General features: G+C 41.4%; 2 protein-coding genes across 3 annotated transcripts in view; one reads left to right on the top strand and one right to left on the bottom strand.

The window, feature by feature from the left end:
* The window catches only part of IGFBP7 (insulin like growth factor binding protein 7), an 89,992-nt gene extending 73,400 nt beyond the window's left edge, over positions 1 to 16,592 (top strand). The window contains exons 4-5 of one of the 2 annotated variants that reach the window (XM_030194563.1): positions 3,025 to 3,169; positions 16,254 to 16,592. In XM_030194563.1, coding sequence (XP_030050423.1) covers positions 3,025 to 3,169; positions 16,254 to 16,273 — 165 coding nt within the window. In that variant the 3' untranslated portion in view covers positions 16,274 to 16,592. The remainder of the gene's footprint in view (positions 1 to 3,024; positions 3,170 to 16,253) is intronic. The other variant, XM_030194564.1, reaches the window with a different exon arrangement.
* A 61-nt stretch (positions 16,593 to 16,653) lies between these two features.
* Positions 16,654 to 26,685, bottom strand: part of POLR2B (RNA polymerase II subunit B) — a 120,115-nt gene continuing 110,083 nt past the window's right edge. Inside the window, exons 23-25 of the mRNA XM_030194562.1 lie at positions 26,379 to 26,539; positions 22,052 to 22,247; positions 16,654 to 16,765 (exon numbers count right to left, since the gene is read on the bottom strand). Of these exons, the coding sequence (XP_030050422.1) occupies positions 16,676 to 16,765; positions 22,052 to 22,247; positions 26,379 to 26,539 (447 nt within the window). The 3' untranslated portion in view covers positions 16,654 to 16,675. The remainder of the gene's footprint in view (positions 16,766 to 22,051; positions 22,248 to 26,378; positions 26,540 to 26,685) is intronic.

The raw sequence follows: 26,685 nt of genomic DNA, 5'->3' as shown, positions 1-26,685 counted from the left end.
TCAGCCATGTGAGCTAATTTTTAATCATTTTTGCTTGACATTGATCTTTAACAACCAGCAGCCTAGGTCCGCTGGTTGTTAAAGATAGGTGTTCTCTTTATTTACAAAGAAAAACTATTTTGAAAAAGAATTAAATACAAAGAGTGACCAGTGAAGATTACAGCAACTTTATGTGCATGGATACATTAGCACTTGGAATATGTCGCTTCTGATGATCAAGCACAAATGGTTAAAAATTAGCATTACTCATGTGACTGATGTGGATTAAGCATGAATATAAGAACTTTTGGATTCATATGATTTAGGTCAATTTATTGATACCCAAATTTTAGAAAGCATTCTAACCCTCTTTAAAGTGAGTCACCGAGTTCAGGACATTTAACCTCTAATGAGGCTCAAAGCAAGAGCATTCTCACCAGTCACCAGTGTTATCCCAGTTCAAGCTATCGTGGGGGGAGGGGGGCCTACTCTACCTGTGGTTCCCATCTACAGGAAATGGTGGGATAGGGCCTTCCAGAGAAACTTTCAGCACCATTTCTGTGACCAATATTGTGGAAGGGCAGTCTGGTAATGTTTGCCTCTGTGTGGATAATACCAAAATCTTCAATGGGGTAGATATCCTAAAAGGTATGGATAACATGGGGAGGGATCTAGTGAAACAAAGAATGGTCTACAGCAGTTTTGTCCAACCTCGGTCCTTGAGGGCCACAATCCAGTCAGGTGTTCAGGATTTTTCCAGTGAACATGCAGGAGATCTGTTTGCATGCACTGATCAGGGTAAATCGGTTTTCCTCCTATCTTTAGATCTTTCCTCCACCTTTGATTTGATTGGCCATTCCATGTTACTTGTACGCCTTCAGTCGATTGGTCTGTCTGGCCTTGCAATGGATTGGTTCTCCTTCTATTTAACAAATTGGGTCTACACTGTTACTTTCAATGATTCCACTTCTGCCCCATTCTGCAAGTTAACCTGGCATCAGTGCCAGGCACAATGGTTGTAGCTATACTAAAAGAACATTATTGATATGTGACCTTCTCTGTGAAAAGGTGACTAAAGTCAATAACAACAAAAAAGATTTGTAATGAATTCTGTTAGAGCAAATAATTTGTACTACAACAATCCAAACCCCTATCCTTTTATGTGAAAAACTTCGTTAAAGAAATTCAAAGATGTAACTTTTTGAGAGTGCTTATGGAGCTATGACATGAAAAACTGGCCACTGTCAACATTTTGGATCCACTATTTTAGTCACCTTTTCCCAGAGATAGTCACATATAGACAGCCACTTATACTCTGGAAATTATAATGTTTGCCTTCTGGAGAGTGGACTAAAGGTTGCATCAGTGCTCGAAGATGATAGTCTTCATCTTCTGTGCCCCTTCTAGAACCATCTAGGGTGTTGAACCAGATAAAGTAGAAACCCAAGAACCTAGCAGTCCCATTACAGCACCTGGCAGTTCTATAAGATGAAACTTTCCATTTATGATTATGCATAATAAGCTAAAGATGATTAATAATGAAAACTAAAGAAGAAAATCTTCGGTCACCACCAACTCCAGTAACTGGCTGCCATCTTAGTCCCTCTTTCATCCCCTCTCCCTGGCCACTCCCAAAATAATTCCTATGTTCTAGCACCACATTTGTCTGCATTTTTGCCTCTGAAAGGAAATTTTCTCTGACAGACTCTTTTAATGTTTTCAATTTCAGCAGGAGTCATCTCTGCCACTTTAGTTATTCTACCCACTGCTCCTCAGCTTTCCCATTTCAGTCCATTATCTTCATGTCATTGTGTAATCACTGTCTTTGTGCGACGGGGGGGGGGGGGGGGGGGGGGCAGTGGTTCCACAATCTACAGTGCAAAATTACAAATCCACGTAGTACTAGATGAAGATCAAAGCACATCATCTGTCGCACATAAACCATTTTACACTTAAAAATGCTGTTTGACTTGGATACAGGGGCTTTTATAAAACTACCTCACACTTAAAAATATGTATGGTGCAAACAGATGTGTACATATGACATTAGGGAAAGAATATTCAGGGGAGGAGTTTGGGTGGAATGTGGGCAGAGATACAATTTATGCACATAAGAGTGCTTCTTAACCCAGTCCTCGTGGTATACCCAGCCAGTAAGGTTTTCAGGTTATCTACAATGAATATACATGAGATATACTCGCAAAGACTGAAGGTAGTACATGCAATCTATATTATTTATATTCATTGTGGACATCCTAAACACCTGACTAGCTAGGTGTATCCTGAGGACTGGGATGAAAACCCCTGACATAGAGGCATTCTTTACATAGTGCTATTTATGCCTGTTCCAGGCCTTCAAAAATCTACATACGGTTTCTGCAGGACTTGTGCTAGTGTTTTACATTTTTATAAAAGACAGAGGCATCTATGTATCCTTACAAAAATAGACCAGTGGTTCTCAGCCCAGTCCTTGGGGCACAACCAACCAGTCAGGTTTTCAGGATATCCACAACATGTATAGATAAGCTAGATTTGCATACCAAGGGGGCAGTGCATGCAAATCTCTCTTATGCATATTCATTATAGACAGGGCTTTTTTTTGAGGGGGTACTGAGTACCGGCACCTTTTCCATTGTCTGCTAAAATTGACCCATGGTCCCCAAGTTTTAATGAAAGAGCTCAGGCTCTATACAACAATTCTGCCTTATCATAGATTTTGTTACTAGTTGCAGGGGGCCTGGCTATTGTGGGGTGGGTCCCTCAGTGATCACTACCACCCCTGAAGGGTGGCCTGCCATTTGAGTACCGGCACCTATTTCGCTAGAAAATATGCACTGATTATCCTGAAAACCTGGCTTGGTGGGTGTGCCCCAAGGACTGGGTTGAAAAGCACTGAAATAGACTACAAATAGGTAAGGTACCTTCTCCACCTCTAAACCTTGGGACCATGTTAAAACATTACCCTCACATTGTACATCTTTTTTACAACAGTTCACTGGACTTAAACGTGACCTTATGGGGTTTTTTTTGTCCTCTTTTGCTTAGCTCTCTCCCTTAAGAAAGGAGGATGCTGGTGAGTATGAGTGTCAGGCCACTAACTCTGGAGGACAGGCTGCAGCTTCTGCAAAAATTACCATCGTTAATACCGTGCATGAAATACCCATGAGAAAAGGTGAGGTGGTGCATGAAGGTGACCGTCTTCGATAAATGTAACTGGAAATTGAAGGAATGTAACAAATACAGGCAGAACAACGTTTTAGGGATGGCAGTGTCTCATCCATGTCCTACTGATCTACTTATGCATATTTAGGAAGATCCACAACCTAGCAAAGACTTGTGAATTTCACACCCATGCTTAAAAGTCAATCTTCTTATGTGAAATTCTAATTCAGATACAACGTTGAGCTCTATAATATTGAGAGTGTAAAGAATAAAAAGAAAAAAAGTCACTTTTTAAAAAGTCTCACCTTTAATTTAATTGAGGGGAAGTTTTTTAGACTAAGGATGTGTCAGTTGTTAGGTTAGTCGGCAATTGTCAAGCCAATTCAGTCACTGAAGTCTTTTTTTTTTTCCTCTCATGTGGCGAGTCAATATGAGTGGATAAGAGTGTATTTGAACCAGAATTTCATATAAGATTGGCTGTTTAGGAAGATCTACATTTTATTTTTCAGGACAAGAGTTGTTTTTTTATGCAAAGCTCTCAATTGTACTCATCCTCTAGGGATATGTAATCATTAGCGTGTATTTGGTTTGTTAGCATACCTTAAAACAATTGGTATATTGATTTAACATGCATCAATTGTTTTTATTAACATTAATGTATGCAACCATACCAATAAAATGTCTAAAAATCAAGGAAAAGTCTTAAAAAGGCACAAATTTGTTTCCCATGTACATTCCTATCATGCTTCCTCTCTAAGTGAACAAAAACTGGCAGTACTTCAGTTCAAAAAGAATTCTAGGTACATCATATTGCAGTGGACAAAAACAGCCATCCATTCAGGAAACTCTTGGCAGTGGCGTTCCTAGGGGGGGGGGGGGCGGTGGGTGCGGTCCGCCCCGAGTGCACACCGCTGGGGGGGTGCCGCGCGCGCCTGTCCTCTGTTGTTCCATGCTTCTTCTCTGCCCCGGAACAGGAAGTGCACCTGGCGGGGGGGGGGGGGGCTGCACCCAGGGGGCGGGGCGCATTGGCGATCCGCCCCGGGTGCCAGCCCCCACAGGAACGCCACTGACTCTTGGTTTATCTAGTTTTATAACATATCACCTATGGTAGGGTATCTTACTGTGCAGACAATTGTATTCATTTAAGGCTGACAGTGGATATCAAATGGCCTCCATGTGATGGTCTTACCCACCTTCTACTGAATCTATGAATTTGGTAGATCTAAATAAGGTATTCGTGTAGAACTGCTAGTTCTTGAAACCACAAGGCCTGGATCTCTGATGTACACCAAGCAGAACAGATTGCCACTAAAGTAGGCTGTGTTAAGTGCCAGCTCTTTCAAAGAAGAAAGCCATAGTGGTTCAAATAGCAGAGCAACAAGGCCTTTAAAACCACATTGAGATCCCAGTGTGTAACCAGAGCCCCAGAGGGGAGGCCTGATCTGATTGACCCCCTTCAGAAAAGGGGTTCGTCTAGCTTCCAGAGCTTAAAAGTGGGCAGCCACCAACCCAGCTTCAAAAACATGAAATGGCAGCTGCTTTCACTTTCAATGAAGTAAAGGCCAAGCCTTTGACATCCTTCAGCAGAAAGGAGAGGATAGTTGAAATATCTGCCTAGATGGGGGGGGGGGGTGGGGGGGAACCACCTCAACTCTACAGGTTTCTTCAAACATGAGCCATTCCTAGATGTAGCTTAGAAGATTGAGTTTTTGTCAACATTTAAGAAGGACAGAGATCACCACTGGAAAGCCCTTTCAAGAGCCAGACAATGAGAGCCAAGAGGGATCTATCTGAATTGGTCCCTGGTACAGCAGATCCCAACGCCAATAGAAGATGAAGAGGCTTTACTCTTTTTTTTTTTTTAAGTCTTTATTTAAAAGATTTTATATAGAAAAAACAAAAGTTAAAGCAAATCATAATGAACTGAATCCTAATAATATCATATGATAAACATCATAAAAATAATTCACTGATAGACACACATTAAAGCTATTCAATAGAGCATAAAATATTAAAGAAAAGGCATCGGGTAGTCCAGTTATGAATAATTGTAAAGAATGCCACTTTTTACTGAATTTTAATATTCTATTTTGTCACTTGGCTAATTAAGCTTTATATTTATAAACCTGTAACAATAAATTCCACCATTTATCATATACAACTAATTTTAAATCCTTCCAATGACTAACTAAAATTTTGTTGGCAAGTGAAATGAAGGTGGAAAAGACGATTCTGTCCTCCTGGGAATAAAAACAATCTATAACAGTATCGTTTATTACAATTATTTTATATGACATTTGTAAATCTAAATGAAAACAATCTTACAAATGGTATTCCAAACCAAGTTCTAGTACAATTGCACATGAGAACATTCAAGTATTAAATGCCTAATATTTCCAATGTCATTCTTGCAAGACCAACACATCTTAGAGTAGTCTGAATTATGAAATGAGATTTTAATGGTGTCCAGTTAGCTCTGTGATGTATAAAGGGTTGAGTAATAGAAGAAGATCAGAAGATATGAAAGGTATTATGCCAAAAAGAATGCCAGTGTCAGAAATAGAGCAATTTTGGAAAAATAAGCAAACATGCTGGCCACATCTAGCATAATTTGCATGGGGGATCCTGTACATTCCTGCTACCAGCACATCTTCTATTGCAGGAAAGACTGCGGAAGACGGGAGAGCTAGACTGAATCCTGAGATTGTTGATGACTTATTCAGCCACAGATTAAAACAGTGCTTCATAGGGCATATTTCTCCCCCACTAGGGCATACAGAATGGGTTTATTTTGTACCCCTAGACATTTTAACAGGGTGGATTAGGATTCCTTGGGGTAATAGAAGTCAGCTATTGTTGGGGTTGGAAGGGTAGAGGGTGGGGGGGGGGGGGGGTTAGGTTGTTATAGTTGCTCATTATTATTGTTTTCTGTTTGTGATTTATAAACAACAGTTGCACAGCATATTGTTCCTTTTTATTCTTTAAAAAAAATTTTAAATATAAAATCATAAGGTATTCGAGGCTTCTGTAGATGAGGACAGAGCCCATGGGGATGGGGCAGAGATGGAGACAGGGCCCACAGGGATGAAGACAGAACCTGCGGGGATGGAGACAGAAGCTACAGGGATGGGACAGGGACAAACTTTGACCCCGTGTAATTCTCTAATGTGTCTTAGAATGGCACGGGAGAGGTATGCCAGCACAGCCACCTCATTGATATGCAGAAACATCACAAAGAGAAAAAAACAGCTCATAATAAATAAGACCATCTATGAAAAGCATCATATATGATGGTTGCATTTTTCATTATAAAAAAAAAAAAAGCTGGAGCACAGAAGGGTCAGAAAAATGTTTAGTAACAACATATGTTACACACATAACTGCAGGAGACAGGAAGTCAAATTGAGCACCAGTGCTCTTCAGTTTGGGCCGCAGGGCTAAAAAAGCATTCCTTTTGTGTGCCGATTCCTTAGCAAGATCCGGAACAGATAAAATCTTGTCTTCAAAAATTAAGGTGGACTTACTTTTAGCTGGCTGAAAAATTTGTAAGATATGAAAAAATCGTAAAATCTTCCTCGCAATAGGTCTGGGGTATTGTTTTGGATCTTATCTGTAAGGGACTCTGTGAGCTCTTTCTATTTCTAACAGTATTTGAAATTGAATGTCCAACAATTTAGGAATAAGAGGGGACAAAAAGGATGTCATATCTTGTCCCTCCATTCACTCAGGAAGTACCAAAATCCTTATATTGTTTTTTCCTCATTTGGTTTGCCATATCTTCGACCTCTGCTTTGAGGCTCTCTCATTTAGTAATGGAATGACACAGTTCCTGTTGTGCATTTTCAGTGAGTAAAGCTGTCTCATCAAGGAGCTCTAAACTAGCGTTGTACTGTTTCAACTGAAGAGCCATATTGTTAATTTCACTTTCAATATCAGTTGTCTCTAAATTCTACTGCATAAGATTATGTAACAGCTTTAAATCCTCATTAAACAGCATGCATGAATCTAGGCCCATTTGAAGTGTGGGCTTCTCCTGTGATAGTGGGCCATGTTTCACTCACTTACTAGCAGAGCGAGTCATGTGCCATCAATTTTTTTTTATGATTTTGACAACATACCTGGTAGCTGCAACTACGGTGAGTGAAATTAGTCACTACAAAATATTTTTATCAGCTGTTTAATCGCTGAAATAGGCTGCACCAGCAGGAGGGCCTCTCACACGCCCATTCGCAATCCTGATCATGTGACCTCCCCTCAAGGCTTTACTTTTATGTGCCTCATAAGGTCTCCATACCACAATCTTCTTGGCCAATCTAGCACCACTAAAACCCCAGCCAAGGGCTGATCTTCTAATCATTTGAGCATTCTGCTTATGAGGTACTAAGGCAGAAACAAAGAGCAGAGAACCTTTTGGCCATTGCTAGATGAAACTTGTCAAGGCCCTCAGACCTTGACTCTCTAAGCCTGCTGAAGAATCTGATACACTAGGTGTTGTGATGCATTGCCATCAAGTCCATGTACACATAACCCCAAACATTCACTAGCTGTTGAAAAGCTGCTGGACTCAACTTCCATTCCCAGGGATCCAGTACTTCCAACTGAGGAAGGCAGCTTGGATGCTGTTCACACCAGTTATGGTGGAGGCCAGTAAGGGGGCGAGATGCCATTCTATCCAGCAAAGTAGTAGATTGGCTTCCTGATTGACCAACCTGCTATGAGTCTACCCTGCATGCTATCATGGAATTGTTGGACAGGATCCACACTGAAATGGACAGCCCAAATGGCAAATCCTTGAATTGGAAATATCTACCCAAAATGCAAAAATCTTAAACCTGGTATACCAGATGAACATAAGAAAATAGGCCTCTGACAAATCCATTAACAAATTCTCTACTCCTGATCACCGTCACTATTGACCTGAGAGTCTCCATGTGTAAACAAAAGACTCAAAAGGTATCTGTTGACTCCTTTGAGGTCTAGGATGGGTCAAAAGGAGCAATCCTTTGGGACCCACATTGATGAAACACCATCTGCATATTAGCTTGAGGAATTGGCAATATGGCCTCTAGGGCCAGGGTAGTTTGCACCATTGCCCTTTTTTTCTCCGGAGGAACAAGGGGGCATAATAAAGCCATTGGAAACGGGGAAGTGAACTCTCAGGATCCACTGGTCTATGATAATTTGAGTCCACTCCTGTTAAAACTGCTGAAAGTAGCCACCTGTCACAACTGTCAGGAATAGTGAGCCCTTGGGCCAAAGCTGGAGCTTTGGCAGACAAATCATCTGGGGTGGCACAGGCAGGAATCAGATAAACTAACAGACTCAACAAGTCAGGACAGAGATAACTAAACACGATGGACAAATCAAGGACCAGATCCAGATAAGGCAAGGAAAAGAAGGCAAAGGGGCCAGAACTGGAACCCAGACAGGACAAGGCAAAACTCTGAACTGGATTAAAACTGGGACTGGGACCCAGGAAATGCAAGATAAGGCAAAACACAGAAGTAGATTAAAACTGGGTTCAGAAAAGGCCAAGACAAGGACTGGATCCAGACAGGACATGGTAGAAGCTAGGCAACAAAAATAACAAAAGCAAAACAATAAGGCTGGAACAGGATTCAGGATTCTCAAACTGGCTTGGATTGGCTGGAACAGGATACTGAAAGGAACTTGGCTTAGCAGAGAACAGGGACAGAACTAGCTCAAACACAGAACAGAAACAGAGCTCAAGAGCCAGGAAGCAAACATAGCAGGCAAAGGATTAAGCAGACTAAAGGAAGACAAACAAAGAAGCAATGTGCTTACCAGCACCCACCGCTGGAAAGGGAAAGGCCAGGCAGACAGAGAGGCAGCAGACACAGCTGCATAGTAGTGAAGTAATCAGGGATGATGCTGGCTTCTACAGACTCTCAGAATAAACAGACAAGAACTACACACACAGGAAATAGAGCTTGGCTAAACACAGAGATTGGTTTAAACACAGAGCTTAACTATAGCAAGAGTCAAAAGCAAGGCTAGACTAAAAGCAGGAGCCAAGGGTAGAATCAAACAGATACAAACACCAAGGGCAGGGTGTGGCCCTAGAGCCTGGCTTTCAGGAACAAGGTTCAAAGCAAGTCACAGAAACAGAGCATTGAAATACAAGACTTATAGAAACACAGAACAGACCTTCAGGAACAAAGCCAAGCAGGGATATGATCTAAACACGTAACAAAGGCAAGATTAAGAGACCTCTTGCAAAGGCAAAGCATGAGATTTCCCAGGTGCTTAATAAAGGACTTGCTGATGATGTCACAACTTGGAATGAGGCTTGAATAAACTATAGTGAGGCTTGGATTGCAGGCATAGTAGGCAGTAGATGCATCAATGCAGGGACAAGGCAGTCCAGAGAAGTCACAGAGCCAGATCACTGGAAAAAGGTGAGTCTGGATGCAGGGGCACGGCCACTACCATGACACCACCCACCAGCATTATCTCAGATCAGACCCACAGATCCTCATTACATAGGGTGAGCCCCCTAGGGAAGTGGCACTACCTGCTTGGGCTTCCAAGCACCAAGAAATGACTGGCTTGCTCTGGAGGCCCCACAGGAGTTTAAAGGATGTTCAGGACCAGTCTTTTGGCAATTTCTCTTGCTCCTCACCAAAGAATAGACAGCTTTTATACAAGAGTTTGCTAAGATATGTCCTCTAAGGCACATACGCCACCTAGTGTTGCAGCCATAAAAGCTTTTGCATTATCACTAGGGAAGCCACTGACCAGGCCAAAAGCTGTATTAAATCTTAAAAGGTGTCTGCTTAGAAACTATCTTCGATTCCAAGCACAGCATTTCAAACTCTCAAGGAACTGCTGGATCCAGTGTAGCAAAGCTGCTTCCCCCACCAAACCATTGCCTGAATAGCCCATGTACAGAAAGAGGCCAGCTTCAAGATTTTGAGAGTTTTTCAGTGCCACCCCCCCCCCCCCCCCCTTCCCTTGGGTTGGTAGTTCTGTGTGTAATAACAGCCACAGGAACTTTATGAACCTTAAAGACAGCACCCTCTGTCCACAGGCATGAGTGGATATAGTTTGCCAAGAATCATGGTGTGGCAGAGTCCCCACCTCAGGCATCTCCTACTCCATCAAGATTGTGCTTCACAACACCTCGTGAAGTGGATCTAGTTGGTTTCTGGACCCCTTCCAGAATGGAGTCACAATCAGTGGAATACTCCCCGTACTGGCTTTGAAATCTTGAGTGCCTCCAGGACCTGACATATGAAGGGAGAAATTACTTCCTTTCTATAAAGATGCAGCACTGCTGAACCCTTCCCATCTGAAGAGAGCTTGCTTGCAAGGCCTCCAGGAGGGCAGCTACAAGGAATCAAATGAGGAGATTGATGATGGAAGATCTGAAGTTTAGTCCAGGGAAGCTCACCAGGCCTTGGGGTACTTGGAAGCCAGAGGCCCCTCGTGGCCATGCTAGGTGTTGAAATGCCTGGCATCATGGTAACATTTTTGGATCCCAAGTGCTGCAACTGGCCAAAAACCTGATGTATCACTAAAACAAAGCCAGTAGGGAAAAACAACCCTGAGGAACAGGCACGCTGACAAACTCCTACTACTGCATCCGAAACCCCCACATTCAGTTATTAATACTGGAAGACCCAGTGACCCCTCTCCAGTAAGCCAACTTGCACTTCCAAACTGATAGGGGCACCTGCAGAAACTCAATCACCCTCTGGGAAGGGGGTCTCTCACTTCTCTCCACAACCCTTCTGCACCTGGGAGAACATACAAGCTGACAGATGCTTCAGTTGAAGGATCAAGTCCAAGCAGCACCAGAGTGAACTCTGCACTCCACACCCCCATGTAAAGGTATTAATCTGCAAACGAACCTTTTCCGGAGATGCGAAGGCGGAAGAACGAGAGGACATGAAATGAGATTGAAGGGGGGCAGACTCAAGAAAAATGTCAGGAAGTATTTTTTCACAGAGAGAGTAGTGGATGCTTGGAATGCCCTCCCACGGGAGGTGGTGGAAACGAAAACAGTAACGGAATTCAAACATGCATGGGATAAACATAAAGGAATCCTGTTCAGAAGGAATGGATCCTAAGGAGCTTAGGCGAGATTGGGTGGCAGAGCCAGTGGCGGGAGGCGGGGATGGTGCTGGGCAGACTTATACGGTCTGTGCCAGAGGCGGTGGTGGGAGGCGGGGATAGTGCTAGGCAGACTTATATGGTCTGTGTCCTGAAAAGGACAGGTACAAATCAAGGTAAGGTGTACACAAAAAGTAGCACATATGAGTTTGTCTCATTGGGCAGACTGGATGGACCATGCAGGTCTTTTTCTGCCGTCATCTACTATGTTACCAACCGCTGTGCTCTGAGCCACCCATTACTTAACTGTGGTTCCATCCTGGTCAACTTCAAAGCTCCTGCTCTCTGGCTTTTCCCACCGTCCTCCTGAGCATTGGCTGCCCACATGCTTTCCCCATTCACACTTTGCTTTCCATTTGTTCTTTTATGGTTTCCTCCCCCCCCCCCCCCCCCCCAAATAAACTTTATTGTCCCCTACACTTCATAGGTAACGAGGCAGCACTGGAGCCCACAGACCTACCAGGACTCTGGAATAGGGGAGACAAGGGCCTCACACTCACAAAGGGGCCCAAGGAAAACAGGCTACTATTCAAAGCAGTCCAGGTCCCACAGACTGGGCACAACCTGAAATAGCCTCCCCACCCAGGACCACTAAGATAGGTTTGGGAACCAGAACTAACCACTGGCCCAAAACAAAACACCTCAGGGGATCAACTGGGGGAAGCCATGTGCAGATTGCTTCCCTGGGACACATTTGACCAAGACACACAGTATTGTACTGTTACACTGGGAGCTGCATAAGTCCTCTCAACTAGGAGAGTTAGCCCATAGGCTGCTGTCCTAGGAAGATGAGCTAGCTTGTCACTCCACATGCAGACCCACACAAAGCCTCAATCCTACGAGACCCAGCATAGCACATGCCACTATCTTCTGGAAGCAGAGAATACTGGAGTATATCCTATGGGCACAGCCAACAATAAGTAGTGATGATGGCATTGCAAAGCTGCGATCTGTCTCCCCTTCTGACAGGGAGACATAAACCCACATATCTAGACTGGTCTGGCAAGATAAGGCGTGTACATTTCAGAAACAGATGAAACTTTTTTCTGTTACAAAATTCTTACCCATCATTCCTCTCAGGCTAAAACAAAAGGGACTACTAAACTGATTTCTGGGAATAATCCACTAGTACCAAAGGAATTATGGTAAAAAAAAAAAATTTGCAAGTAATCTATTCCTGATATCTTGTGTCAACTTCCAGGTCATTTAATGAATATATGGCAGAATCTCAATATTCTGATGCTCTTTTTGTTCATAAAGGCCAAAGGCTAATTTCCATGTCTCTAAACCACTGCTGGCAGTTTAGGATGCATTCCTCCCCCTTTCACTTGTAAATATTTTAACTGAATGAAACATCTTTCTGGGAGACAAGCCAAGATGGTACCATGCCTGGCTGTGTATGTGGCTACTCCTTGAATTTCATCTTGAGTTATTGGAGTCAATATTGGTAAGAGGAAAGCTAAGAGCCATTTCTTCACAGACAAACACTTGATCCCACACACAGGGGTCCCTTTACAAAGCAGCACTAAAAATCGGCCTTAGTGGGCCCTTACACGGGTCTCTCAAGCACCAAGGCCATTTTTAGCGCAGTAGCAAAATGGCTGATTTTTGAATTATATTAATAGCCATTAGTGCATGACCATTAAAGATTAGCATTTGAGCTCTTACCACCACCTATTTTATCAGTGGTAAAGGCTCCCATGCTACCCACACGCTTATCAGCATGCAGCAATGTACCTGGCAAAATTATTACTGCAGACGTGCCCACTCTGTGCCCCCAACAAGTCCCTTCTACAGTAAAAATAATTTTTCAGCACATGGTGTGCGCACTATAACAGAGAACTTAATGAAGACTGCCTAAGCGTACCCCACAGTAAGTTATGGTAAACACATACTAGTGCTTAGTAAGAGCACCCCAGAGTCCAAGCCACAAACAGGGGACGTTTGGACCATCCCCCCCAGAGGAGTTGAGAGCTTTATTTAGGTTAGATGACATGACAGATACCATCACACCCCCCAATAGACTGCAGCTGCTGAGACACCTAGAAAGGACAGAGATTTGGAGAGAGTCGCTAAGGTAGAGGAAGTTGAAAGCCAAGACCTTACATGGCAGGACCAACAAGCTTTAGTGGGGAAGCTCTGGCAGTAGGCTAGGTAATCTAAACTCTCAAAAATGTATGCTATATCAAATAGGTACACTATTGAAACACTGCATAACAAAGTTTTAAAAAAATGCAAAAATCCAAGTAAACCAAATCCATGAACACCATAGGAACCTAAACAATTTTGATTGTGTACCCATAGTGTAAATAATACTACTTTCAAGCTCTGGCATCTAGAAAGCTAGACTTGCTTCCAGACTTTAAGTATCATTTTATGATACTGTTTCCTGCCCTGAATCTATTAGCAATATATCTACTTGTGGGTTCTTCAGCTGCTTTTGTGGATAATCTGTGTGTATCTGTCCACCGTCAATAGCTTTCTTATTCAGGGTACTATGAACTCCAGAAATTTCAGGGTGAGTGCCAAGAGGAACTGGATATACTGGATCAAGAAGCACCTATTACATAAATATATGCAAGCAGTTGTACCCTAATAACTCCTGTTTTGTAACCAAGCCACAACAAATTTATCACATTGGGAAGCAGATGGGGATACAAGTAGTATTGTGGGGAGCAGCCATTACAGTGATGTGAAAGCTTTTACCCCCTATTATTGTATCTCTGTCACACTGACTGGTTTCTGATATTTAAACAAAATGTAATATTAGACAAAGGAAGCTGAGTATACATTTTAAAAATTATTTTGTAATTTAAGGAAATAAGTTATCTAATGCCAATATATACCCCCTTAGTTAACCAACTGACTGAATTTAAAGCTGAATTTAATTTGCATTCTTCTGTATGACACTGCTTCTTAACCTCCTTTTTCTCTAGATGTTGGTTAAGTGTGCGTTAGAGGCCAACTGAATTTTGGTTATGGCACCAAAACCAGGCCAAAATCCTTTCTACCTGGTATCAGTTTCAGCCAAAAGGTCATTTAAATTTTTGGCCATGTTTTCAGTTTTGGCTGAAAATGACCATGTGTTTTTTTGGCAGAAGCCAAAAAGTTGGGCTCTGCCCCCCCCCCCCCCCCCCCCCCCCGATAGGCCCCCTAAGCCTTACAATCTTTGGTTGTCTAGGGGGTGTAGTTGTGGCAAGAGCAATTCTCTTACTCCAGCCTCTTCTGGCTCTGCTGCCAAAATGGCTGCCATGACTAAACCACCAGAGATTGTAAGGTAGTTCTGGGGGGAGGGGGTACTTTTTTCATACTGTGATTGTAAGTAATGTGGTTATGATCTTGTACAATAGTTTATATGGTAAATAGAATGTTCCAAATAAATGTTCAAAATGCTTTTGAAACAAAAGTTTTTGTAGGAATTTAAGTCATTCCTTAGGAATTAGCCTCTCTGTGCAAATATGGCATCAAGCTGCCACAAATTCAACCACTATATGTGGATTTTAGTTTTTCATTAGCTGACGACCATGTGTGTGCAGACTATTTTCCTTAGAGGTAAAATACGGTCTTTCATTATTTAAATTATATTCTGGCTTGGATACTGAAGGTTTATAGCAGAAAGGTGCAGAATGCAAACTTTGACAATCCCCAGCAGCCCTAAGTGGTTCACATTCACATGACATTCACAGGCCTCGCATTTCCTCTCCACCTGCCCGCCCGCCACCGCATTTCCTTTCCACCTGCTACCCCCCCCCCCCCCCCCCCCCCCCCCCGCAACAGTTCTGGTCATTTTTACTGACCTGTAGCGCCGTTCTCCCTCCAGCACCGGCGATTCCCATAGCCAGACTTCTGCCAGCGCGCGTCGTCAGAACCTCTTCTCAGGCGCATCCTGCCTACTCTGCAACTTCCTATTTTCCGCAAAGGTGGGATGCAGGAAGTTGCAGAGTAGGTGGGATGTGCCTGAGAAGAGGCCCCGACGACGCGTGCTGGCAGAAGGCTGGCTATGGGAATCTCCGGTGCTGGAGGGAGAACAGCGCTTCAGGGCAGTAAAAGTGAGCAGACCACGCGGACGGGGACAGCGGGCAGAAGAGGCTGGGCAGGCCTGGAGCAAAAGTGGCTGGGCCTGGGCCCCTTCAGGCCCACCCGTGGCTACGCCCCTATAAAATTTGTTCTTCTGGCTTATTTTAAGGTGTTTTGCAAGAAGGAAAAGTACCAATTGTCAAGGCTTTGTCCATTAATCTATCTATATGCAAGCAAAGCAAAAACCATGAAAGACCCTGTTCCATGTGACAATTATAAAAGGGTTTATCAGCACTTTAAAATAGTTTCAATTTTAGTTGTGCTGTGGAAAGAAGCAGTAAAGTCATAATTGGCATTTTTTCCTTTCCTTGTACTAGTTCATACCTTAATCATGGCTGTTTTCACCTGTGTTTGTCCATCCTTGAATTTCACCTCCTACCTCTTCACACCAAATCTTGATTGTAACCACAGAAAGGCAGTATATCAAATTCCATCCCCCTTTCAATCCTTCCCCTTCACAGCCAAAATTCAAGGTAGCTTATGTTCTGCCTAAATGAAGGACTCAATGGGATTGGTAAAAGGTTTAATTCATGTGCATAACGAGTTCTCTTTGCTGTTGCTGTGGTCATTATTTTGTGCTGCACCAGTCATGTACACCTGTTTCAAGAGGGAGAGGTGCTTCTAAAAGAAATGTGAGCATATTTCAGTTCATAGTTCCATGCTTAGTTCAATCTTCTCATCAGATCTTGGCTGCACACTGATCAGGGTGTTGACTAGGCTGGGATGACCAGGGGCAGTGGGAGAGTGGGGGGAAACAAGGCTTGTGAGTCTGCCTACCAATCCTCAAGTAGTACAAGAAAACTTAACAAATAATCTAATATTCACAATGTTCTTTGAAAAAATAGTAATACTGATGTTGAAGATAGCTAACCACTTTTTTTTTTTCTTTTTATTCTTAGCACAAGACACAGAACTGTAAACATTTTCTGGAACAAGCAGCTTTTAGATTTTGAAGAAAAAAAGCATTCCCACTTCTTTTCAACTTATGTAAACTTTTCTAGAAAATTAGTCCTCCATTTAGCTTCCAAACACTATACATAGTTAACACATACAAATGAATCAGATACACAACTTTGTCTACAAAAGTTTATTCATATTTACACAGAGCAACACTTGCCCCACCAGGTCATTAAACATTGACTTCTAACAATTAACAGAAGCAACAACAAATTTTAAAATGTGAACCCTAGCACAGATATGGGTGCTCATAACGTATTCATTTTTAAACTGTCATTTGCTGACAGATAAATAAAACAGAATACCAAAGAAGCAGGACAGAGATGGTGTTGGACAGTGGGTATGTAGCAAAGCCCCTTCGATGTTAAAAAGACATCATACGTGGTGCAATGCTCATGGACATCAGTTCTTGAAACAGGAGTTTACAGGCATATGGCATTCTCACCAAGGAAATCTGAAAGTGAGCAGATACTAAGAATCAGCAGGAGTACGATTTCAGAAATGATGCAGCTGGAAAGCAGACAACCTACTCCACAGTAACCACTGAAGAAGGAGAAGGAACTATTTCAAAAACTTCAGTTCTAACTTTTATTCTTGCTAGGTGATGTTTATTTAATTGAAAATGAAGTGAAGAAATATATTTCAAAAACCATTATTACAAGGTATTATATTGGGATAAATGCACTCTTTGGACAGCTACAAAAATGTATGAAAACCACAAGGGACAGAATTTTTTTTCCCACAAAGGGAAGAATGAAGAAAATGCACTTTTGGTCTGGGAGAAAGCATAAGACCTGACAGCATCAATTTGCTCTCCTCTTCCACTGCTTTTTCCTTTTCTGCCCTCAGTACAATTATCCTCTTCCTCCTCCTTCTCCCCCCTTCCCAATGCCCCATTTCTGTTCTGTAGCCTGGCAAAAGCCTTGAATCACAGCATATCTTTCAAAGGCAAGAGCAGTTCTAAGACCTCAGCTGAGATTCTAGCTCACTTCTCAATTAGCCCGTAGTTCAGTCTGGTTCTCAGGCTATGTACAATAAATATGCATGTAACTCATTATAAATATCCTGAAAACCAGTCTGGCCCTGGGTATTTGGAGAATCACTGTTCTAGCGCAGACTGCTGCCAGATAATTCATGCACATTAACACACATCCCAGCTAAATACGTCAGTACTGCCATTTCATTTTCACTTTAGTCACACTATCCTGCAATCTACAGCCACTACGCTACTAGTTAACACTGTTATGTTACATGTCTCTTGTAAAATTTCTTAAGTCTACAGAAAAAAAGTCACAATCTGGAAAACATGGATAAATGCAGTAATTAGATTTTAACTATATCTTGAAAGATTCTCATTATTCCTTAAGTGGCTTTTCAAAAGGAAGATATATCCTGCTTCTGGGCAGTATTTCAAAATATGTCCATGAAAAGCAGTAATAACCAATATTATAACCAAATATTTCAGCAATATTCTTCAACTCCTAGAAGCAAGTTATTGCAATTGATTGCAATTGATCCATTTATGACATCACAGCCTCAATGAATCAGAAGTCATGACATGAAACTTCCAAGTCCATTCAGAAATTCACAGAAAAGCGATTTAAAACAGGCCAGCTTAATCCCAAATCATTTGTTAAAGGTCTCGCTGAGCTATATTGTACAGCATAGCTCTTTATAGTAAAAGCAGCAGTTGACCAAATGTGCTGTCTTTGCCTTTAACTGACCAATTATAAACTATAAAATACTTCCTGAAGCAGTAAAAAGACAAATCAATGTTAACTCAGAGTCCAATTTTATCAAGATGAGCACAGCTCCTTATATGGATACAAAGCTGCATAGAAATACCTAAAATGCCTCACTGAAATCAAGCATGCCAACTAGAAATGATAAAGCCAAACTCCCCCTCAACACCAGCAAATTTGTAATTACACCCAGGATATACAATGTGCTGCTAAGGCAACAAAGCAACAGCTGGTCCAAAAATGTTTTTTAACCCCCTAATTCAAAGCCTTAAATAAACTAATACCTCAACAAAGGGAGCTAAAAATAACAACTCAACACCAACAAAATCACTTCCACAGGTGTACACCTTCAAAATATCACTAAAAGCCCTCACTACATATAGAGGCTCATCTTCAAAGCACATAGGTTACTATCGGGCTCATTTTCAAAGCACTTAGCCTCCCAAAGTTCCATAGGTTTCTATGGAACTTTGGAAGGCTAAGTGCTTTGAAAATATGCCTCCATGTAACTTTGTAAGTCTATGTGGTTTGAAATGAGCACCATAATCTCATATCCAGATGGGACATTGCTCCTCTTCCCTCCCCACTCTGTGCCTGGACACTACATAAAGAGGCAAGCTGAAAGTGAGGACACCATTACCTCCACTTTCTGTATTCTGTGGGAAGAAGTTACTGTTTTAATTAGAAAAAAAGATAAGACTGGTAGAGATGAAAATGAACATAGTATATAGATGTTGCTTTGATTATGTTTTGTTTTGGGGTTCTTTTTAAGTGGACCCAAATATTTTTACATTCTATACATATCAGGCGGATATAACATTCACTGTGTATCAAAACTGGATATTCACATGTAACAAATCTTTACAGGGAAAATACAATTGATATAATTTCTTGAAATTTAATGCAATACTAATACTTTTAGTTCTGAAGTTAATGTGCTTGGTAAATGAGCTTTGGTGAATCAACTGGTTAAACTAAGAAAAAAAAAAAGCCTTCTTAAACAAGTTGTGTAACCATGTAAGGAAGAAACTAATAAAAGATTTCATGGCATTATTGAAAACGTCCTAGCTGTTGACAAAATAATCTGATTATCATCGTTACCCATCATCATTATATCAGTTAGCTACCCCTTGATTGTAGAGATTACAATAGAAAATTGACACAGGGCCAACAACAACTTACAAAAAAAATACCGGACAACATATCTTTACATGCAAGATACAGACCCATTGCCTAGTCCTAGATTGCAAATGCAAAACTAAATCCACTATAATCTAAATCCCCTTGATCACATACAGATTTCTTTATTCTCCTATTCAGTCAGGCTCCTGAAATAAGATGGTGAGGTTTGGATTTACCTGTTAATTCCTTTCCTTGAGTTCTGCCAGACTAGTTCAGATGAGTGGATTATGCCCCCCTGCCAGCAGGTGGAGCCAGAGAAAACAAAGCTCTGAGCTGACTTTACTCCCCTTATGGGAGATCATGAGGCCGTCAGCTCATCAGTATCCTATATCAAAACTTGGAGGAAAAAAGGCAATTGTTATCTTTTGGGTTTCCAATTATCTTTTGGGTTTCCAATTCACCTCCAAAGTCAAGCCTGAGGCAGTCAAAAAATTCATTTCATGGTCACTAGACCAGGAATGAGAATATCATACACCGAGGGTATGTCTACACAAGCTATCTTCAGAGTGGGCTACAACATTCCCACTGTTAGCTTTCTTAAACAGAGCCATTGATCACCATGGCTTCCAAGGGAATGGGTTCTGGACTGGTCTGGCAGCACTCAAGGGAAAGGAATCATTCATGCCAGACGAGTCCAGATCAGTGGGACATACCCAAGCTCTACAGACTGGGCAGAAGCCATGATAACTCAGGACTCCTTCATCTAAGGTGTAGTCTCTCCAAACCTGCATGTTCACACAGAAGCACTTAGAGAAGGGGTGCAAAAGAGGCAAGGCACTGCCCTGTCATCATCATCTGGAAAAAAAGATTCTAACTTGGCCAAAAGAATTCCTGTGCTCTGGAGTGGGCTTCACTAGTTTTTTGGGACTTGCTAACTCTGGCATGATCCAAGATGATCGTGACCTACAAGGGTGACCAAGAACTGATGAGAATGGCTGCCCATGCCAATGGTTCTGTAGGATATTCCTACCATTGCTTCCCTACCAGGGGGAGTGGAGGTCTGACTTGCATAAGGTTACCTGCTGAAATATTTACTCAGAAAACTGGAGCTGCACATGCTCTGCCATGCCCGAGGATAGATATGTAGCTTTCATGAACTTGTCTATTAGAGGAAAAGAGAGAGATAAAGGCCTGACATGGTTCATTTATGTATTTTTGGTGCAAAGTGGCAGCAACATTGCTGCTGATCCCACTAATAAAGGAGCACGGACCAGGCCTTATTCCACAGGCCACAAGTCAAAGTGGATGACCCCTCTAGTTTTGCTTTTGGCTGGATGCTAAACTTCCATGGATTTCACCCACCTGTTTGCTGCTCCCAAGCCAGGTGAAATGAACAGTGAATAGCCATGAATCACCTCTTTCTCCCAGTCATACTGGAAGCAAGAGGAAGAGAACTTAATTCCTAGGTTGTTGACTATCCATGTTGGTTTTGTCTCATTAATCCATGTCTATGTATATGCTCTAATTCTGTTCTTTACAACAGTCTCTACCATTTTGCCTGGCACTTACAAATGGCTCATTCATCTATAATTTCCCATATCACTTCTGGAACCCTTTTAAAAAATTGCTATTACATTGGCCACCCTCCAATCTTCCAGTACCATGCTGGATTTTAAACATAAATTATACATTACTAACAATAATTCTGCAAGTTCACTTTTCAATTCTATTAGTTCTCTAGGATGTATACCATCTGGTCTAGGCGATTTGCTACTGTTCAATTTGTCAAATTGCCCCATTATATCTTACAGTTTTACAGAATTTTGTTTCAGTTTCTCCGACTCATCAGCACTGAATATCATTTCTGGTATTGTTATGTCTCTCACCTTCCTCAGTGAAGACCAAAACAAATAATTTATTTAGGCTCTCTGCTATTGCCTTGTCTTCCTTGAATGCCCCTTTTACTCCCTGGTCACCTAATGGTCCAAATGATTCTTTACCAGCTTCTTGTTTAAGGTTTTTACTATGTGCTTTTTGCTTCCAACGCAATCTTCTTTTCAAAGTCTTTTTGTCCTCTTTATCAGCGCTTTGCTTTTGACTTTCCATTCCTTATGCCGTTTCCTATTTTCCATTTTCTGAAGGATTTTCTTTTAGTTTTAATAGCTTCTTTCACTTTTTAACCATGCTGGCTATCATTTGACCTTCCTTCCATTTTTTTTTAAATACATGTAATATCTGGACTAGGCTTGGCTTCCAGGATGTTATTTTTGAATAGCATTCACACCTGATGTAAATTTTTAACCTATGCAGCTGCTCCTCTAAGTCTGGTTATTTAAACCACCACACACACACATTCTCATTGTATCAGTCTCCTTTTTGAAAGTTAAAGTCTAACCTATTGGATTTCTTGTGTATACGTACTCCAGAGATTATATCAAACCTGATCATGTTATGATCATTTTTATCAAATGTCCCCAGCTCTGAGCCCCCCCCTTTGGTTTCATCTACTCTGGAAGAGACATAAGCTACTTGTGTGGACTGATCTGGCACGGAAATAAGAAAATAATTTTAAACAAAAATTTATACCTTGTTATCTAAGTCCATATAATGATGCTGACTGGATTTAGACAACCAAAGCTTAAAAATGAATTCTCAGTTACATACAGTCTTCCACACACAGCGGTACAAAATAGCAGAGATAGTTAAGTTACTCATAGCCATCTGCATCTAGCAGACAAAATTTTTGCTTTCTTTTATTCATAAGCAACACTGTAAACAGGTGCATTTTTTTTCCTCACAAAGCTAATTTCCACGCCCTGAATGCTACTAAGTCTCAGGCACAGGCTACAAGAGAGGAGGATAAAGTAGATACATACCTGTGTTTTGTTGCGACATCCCCTGCACTCGTATGTGTGTGTTCTGGTGTTGGCTATTGCCATTATTCCACACAGATTGCACACATGAACTTGGTATGGATCTGAGGCTTCAAACAGTCTTTCCCTAAGAAACTGGGCAGCACCATGAGCAATTTGGCAGTCTCGCTCCATTTCTCCAAAACGCAGGCCACCATCCCTGAGAAGCAAGAGCATGACAATTTGAGATCATTTTATATCATTTCTAAATAAAAAGACACACAGCCAATCCAAGTACAAAGTGCCCATACTGCCCAGCTGACATTATATATATTTTTTTAATATTAAATGAACTGTTTAATCCTGCTGTTTTGGGAATAACTGTTGCCTCATTGTGTCCTCAGTGCGGTCAGTGTTAATCTTTACCCCATACAACTGTACACATTCCCATTCTCAGCCAAAAGAACAAGAACTCAGCTCAGGGCGTGGAACCTGCATTTGGCTCTAACCCAAAGTGATCTATGTTTTCCTGATTTAAAGGAATGTGTATTCTGAACAGGCAAGGAGGTGGCTCCATGATATAAAAGATGAAGTTACAGGATTATGCTATAAACAAACCCTGTTCTCCAGCCATAATTAATGTCAAGACAAATCTTCCATACATTCTAAGCTGCAGCAGTTGTACATGTCTGTAGCAGGAGATGTTTACTGCAGCCCATATACTTTCTGTATTCCTGTTATTTATTTTTCTTACATTTGTACCCCGCGCTTTCCCACTCATGGCAGGCTCAATGCGGCTTACATATTGTATACAGGTACTTATTTGTACCTGGGGCAATGGAGGGTTAAGTGACTTGCCCAGAGTCACAAGGAGCTGCCTGTGCCTGAAGTGGGAATCGAACTCAGTTCCTCAGTTCCCCAGGACCAAAAGTCCACCACCCTAACCACTAGGCCACTCCTCCATCATTCCTAACCGAGCATGATAAACTACTATCTAACACCCCATCTCATAACTAAGGTAGTATTTACAACTTTTCTAGCTTATGTTCCTGATGCCATGCAGTCTGTACCTCAAAAAAAAAAAAAAAAAAAATCCATAATTGTATTTGCATTGAAATTTGCTCTCCATCCCTTACATGTAGCACAGTGCTCTCCATTCCCTAAAGTGTATCAAGATTAATTTGTAGATAGGGATCATGGCATTTGGAAACCTGCACCCACAGAATCCACCCTTTTTAGGCTCTCAGCTCTACTGCAACAATATTCTCTCTCAAATTCATTTCAGGGTCTTGTAGCTTCTCTAGCTCTCTCTTCTCTCCATGCATGAACACATTAACTGAGGGTCCTGCAGTTCTATAGCTTGGTCTTCTCTCTATGCAAAAGCACACTAAATGAGAAGACAGAGGAAGTGGGTGTCAACTATGACGCTCATGGGCCACAAACTGATCAGGTTGGCAGGGTAACCAGAACACAAAAAGAAAGCAGATACTTAAAACTACAAAGCACTGGAAAGGCTCCACTCTTCAGGATGTCTACTACGAATATTCACCAAAATCTATTTACAACAAAGTGTCAGCCTACTCCATGTGTGTGTGAAGTTGGGGTTTCATAAGATTACATCCAAGAAACCAGTTATATTGCAGCATTTGTAACCCAGGCTTTGAAGAGAATTCTGCATATGTATCATGTATAAATATTAATACACAAATGCTACATGACGACAACCAAAAGTGCTTATTAGTAACTGCAAATTATTTCTGCATTATTCTTTTGCGAATCTAAGGCTATGCAAGTTGGGAAAGTGGGGAAGGAGAAAGGGCGCACTATTCAAAAGCGCCATACATTTCATTCACAGAAAACATTTTTCCTGTGAGCAATGGAGCACAAGACTATCTCTTCGTTGACCTGCAGACCTGAGTCAAGCATGAGGCTGGCCCAGTTCTGGTTTTGTCTCATTATATCTATGAATTTATAGTACAAGTTTCTCTAGGAAAGGCAGGACTACAAATCCACAGATGCACCAAAGTAAACCAGAACTGCATCAGTCTGACAAAATTGACCCGAGTTAGGCAAAACTACTATAGGGCAGCCACAGAGAATATTCTGCCAGCTGCCAAACAATGCAGGATGTGCTGCTGTGCCTGGCTAAATCTTTATAGCTGCCCTTTTACATAAGCAGATGCCACCAAAGTAACGTGTCAGATGCAGACACAAGGAGTATAGCCAACTGACCCTGTCATATCATGGTTGGAGTGCAAAGGGGGACGAAAAGGCCTTCTTAAGAGAGGAAAGACAAATGAGTTGTGAGAAGGGAAGTGGGATGGCTGAGCTATGCAAAATGTTTACATTTTATTATACTTGACATACCACCTCATTTATATAGACCTAAACAGTTAACAAAAAAATGTGTTTAATAAAATGAAATAAGAACTCTACCGACGATAGAAAAGACCATTTCATTCATACTGTCACATCTTAAAGTCTCCTCTGTCTTTACCTCTTTCACTTAACTATTCTCAAATGCCTTAGTAAATAAATGTGTCTTTTTCAACAAAATATTAAACTTCTTAGAGCCTGCTTTGGGATATTTTCATAAATAAGGTGTTAACCAAAGAAAGGCTCATTTTCAAGTCCAGTCTCTTGCTACTCTGCTTGAATACTGCAAGATCATTCTATAATCTTGCAATGATCTTAATATTCTGTTTGGCATACGAGTAGCCAAAGAATACAAGTAAAGAGGTTGTTTATTGTGCGCATTGAAAGGCATTTTCAAAATGACATCTAAGTGCCACAAAAATGTTCAACACAAAACATCCATCTCAGCATTTTTTGAACAGGAAAAATATCGGGGTTTTGTGTTTGAAAATACATGATAATGTCCCAAATAAACAGCCATTTTTCAAAATAAAATGTCCAAATTATGAATGTCAAAAAAAACAGGGACATCTGGCATTTGTATGAAAATGACCACACTGACATCCCTACAGAACACAGGGGCAGCCCAGTGATCAGTGCAGTGAACTTTAAACCAGGACACCCAGGTTCATATTTCACTGCAACTCTGTTATTTTAAATGGTGAGCCCTCCAGAGACAGGGAAATACCTACAATACACTAATTTAATAGTCTTCAAGCTTTGAGGCGTCAAATATTAAGGTACAGTAGGTGTATGTGTACGTTTCTGAAGGGCTCACAATATAAAGAAAACAAAGAGATGACGTGGGAATTGAACCTGGGACCCCTGGTTTACTGTCCACTAGGCTACTCCTCAGACCTGCTTCCTGTGCTCAGAATGCCTATAATACCTGATACTATCATAGAGCCTGGTATCCCCTTTCAGTTGAGGGGGGGGGGAGGGGACAGCAACCACTGGAGGACTGGGTCATGCCTTAATCCCTCGAGTGGTCAGCTGCTCAAATCAGAGCACCTATTTGTACCCCGAACGTGATTGAAACAGGTCTAAATAAAAACATCCTTTTTAGACATGGATATTTTTTCTTCTTCCATTTATCGCTGTTGGATGTCCTAATTTTGGGCCCACCCTTGTCCTGCCCAAAACATGCCCCCTTGCTATATAGATGCACTGCAGTGTAAAAATCCTAATTCTGCCTTTCCAAAATGTTTCTGGACCTTTTGAGATGTCCATCTGCTTTGAAAATGAGCACCATTATATACTATTTTCAGGAGCTTGAAATTCTATAGGGAATTGGAAGCCAGTGATATTGTTTAAATAAAGGAGTGACAATTGTTGCGTTTTCTAGTATTTGAAGTTGCTTAACATCAGACTGTATTATCCCTGCACAGCTTATAGTTCCACAATCTAGTTTAGTAATTAGTAGTGCATGTATGTAAAGTAGGCTCATCAAAACTATGTCTTACTTCAATTGTTTGCAAGTATAAAATCCTCTTCACAAAATTGGAGATTTATTCAAAGGTTAATTTTGAATCAATTACGATGCCCAGATACTTAGACAAAAAAGAAAAAAAAAAGAAAAGAAAGAGGTCCCAAATCAAAGAGGGAAACCAGAATCCAAAAATCTAGTTTTCAATGGGTTTGGGTTTTCACCCTTATCAAAGTCCAAAACGCCTGTGCTAATCATCACATTTGGCATTTTTGCCAGCAATATAATCTTGTTCAACCAGGTATCAGAGAACACAGCTGCTCACTTACCAATTCCTAGGGATTATGGAAAGCGCATTCATTTTGCTTGAAATTTGAAAACATAGAAGGAAAACGTAGATATTTTCCCGAAATGATAGAGTGCCACTATTTGGTTAAGAGTTACAAGCCATTTGCATTCTCCTAGTGCTATGCCATTTACAGATGACCAGGCAGAGAGAAGACTGCTTACCGGGATCTGCCCTCCATGGGCTGCCTGTTGAGAATCTGTAGGGGTCCCCGGGCACGGGAATGAATTTTGTCATCCACCATATGCTTTAAACGCTGGTAATAAGTAGGACCAACAAAAATCTGTGACGTGATCTTGCGACCAGTGAATCCATTGTAGAGAACCTATGACGGTAAAGATAATTAACATGGGGGGATGGGGGGGGGGGGGGGCTAATTTTTTTAACAGAGTGCCTGTGTCCAAGTTCCAAAAACTGCTTATGTTATAAACAGCAACATAGGCACCTTTGTTGCCTTTATAAAATACAAAC

This window comes from Microcaecilia unicolor, chromosome 2 (assembly GCF_901765095.1).
Source record: "Microcaecilia unicolor chromosome 2, aMicUni1.1, whole genome shotgun sequence".
NCBI lineage: Eukaryota > Metazoa > Chordata > Amphibia > Gymnophiona > Siphonopidae > Microcaecilia > Microcaecilia unicolor.
Note: the sequence above shows the minus strand (reverse complement) of the source record. Positions and strands in the feature narration are given on the sequence as shown.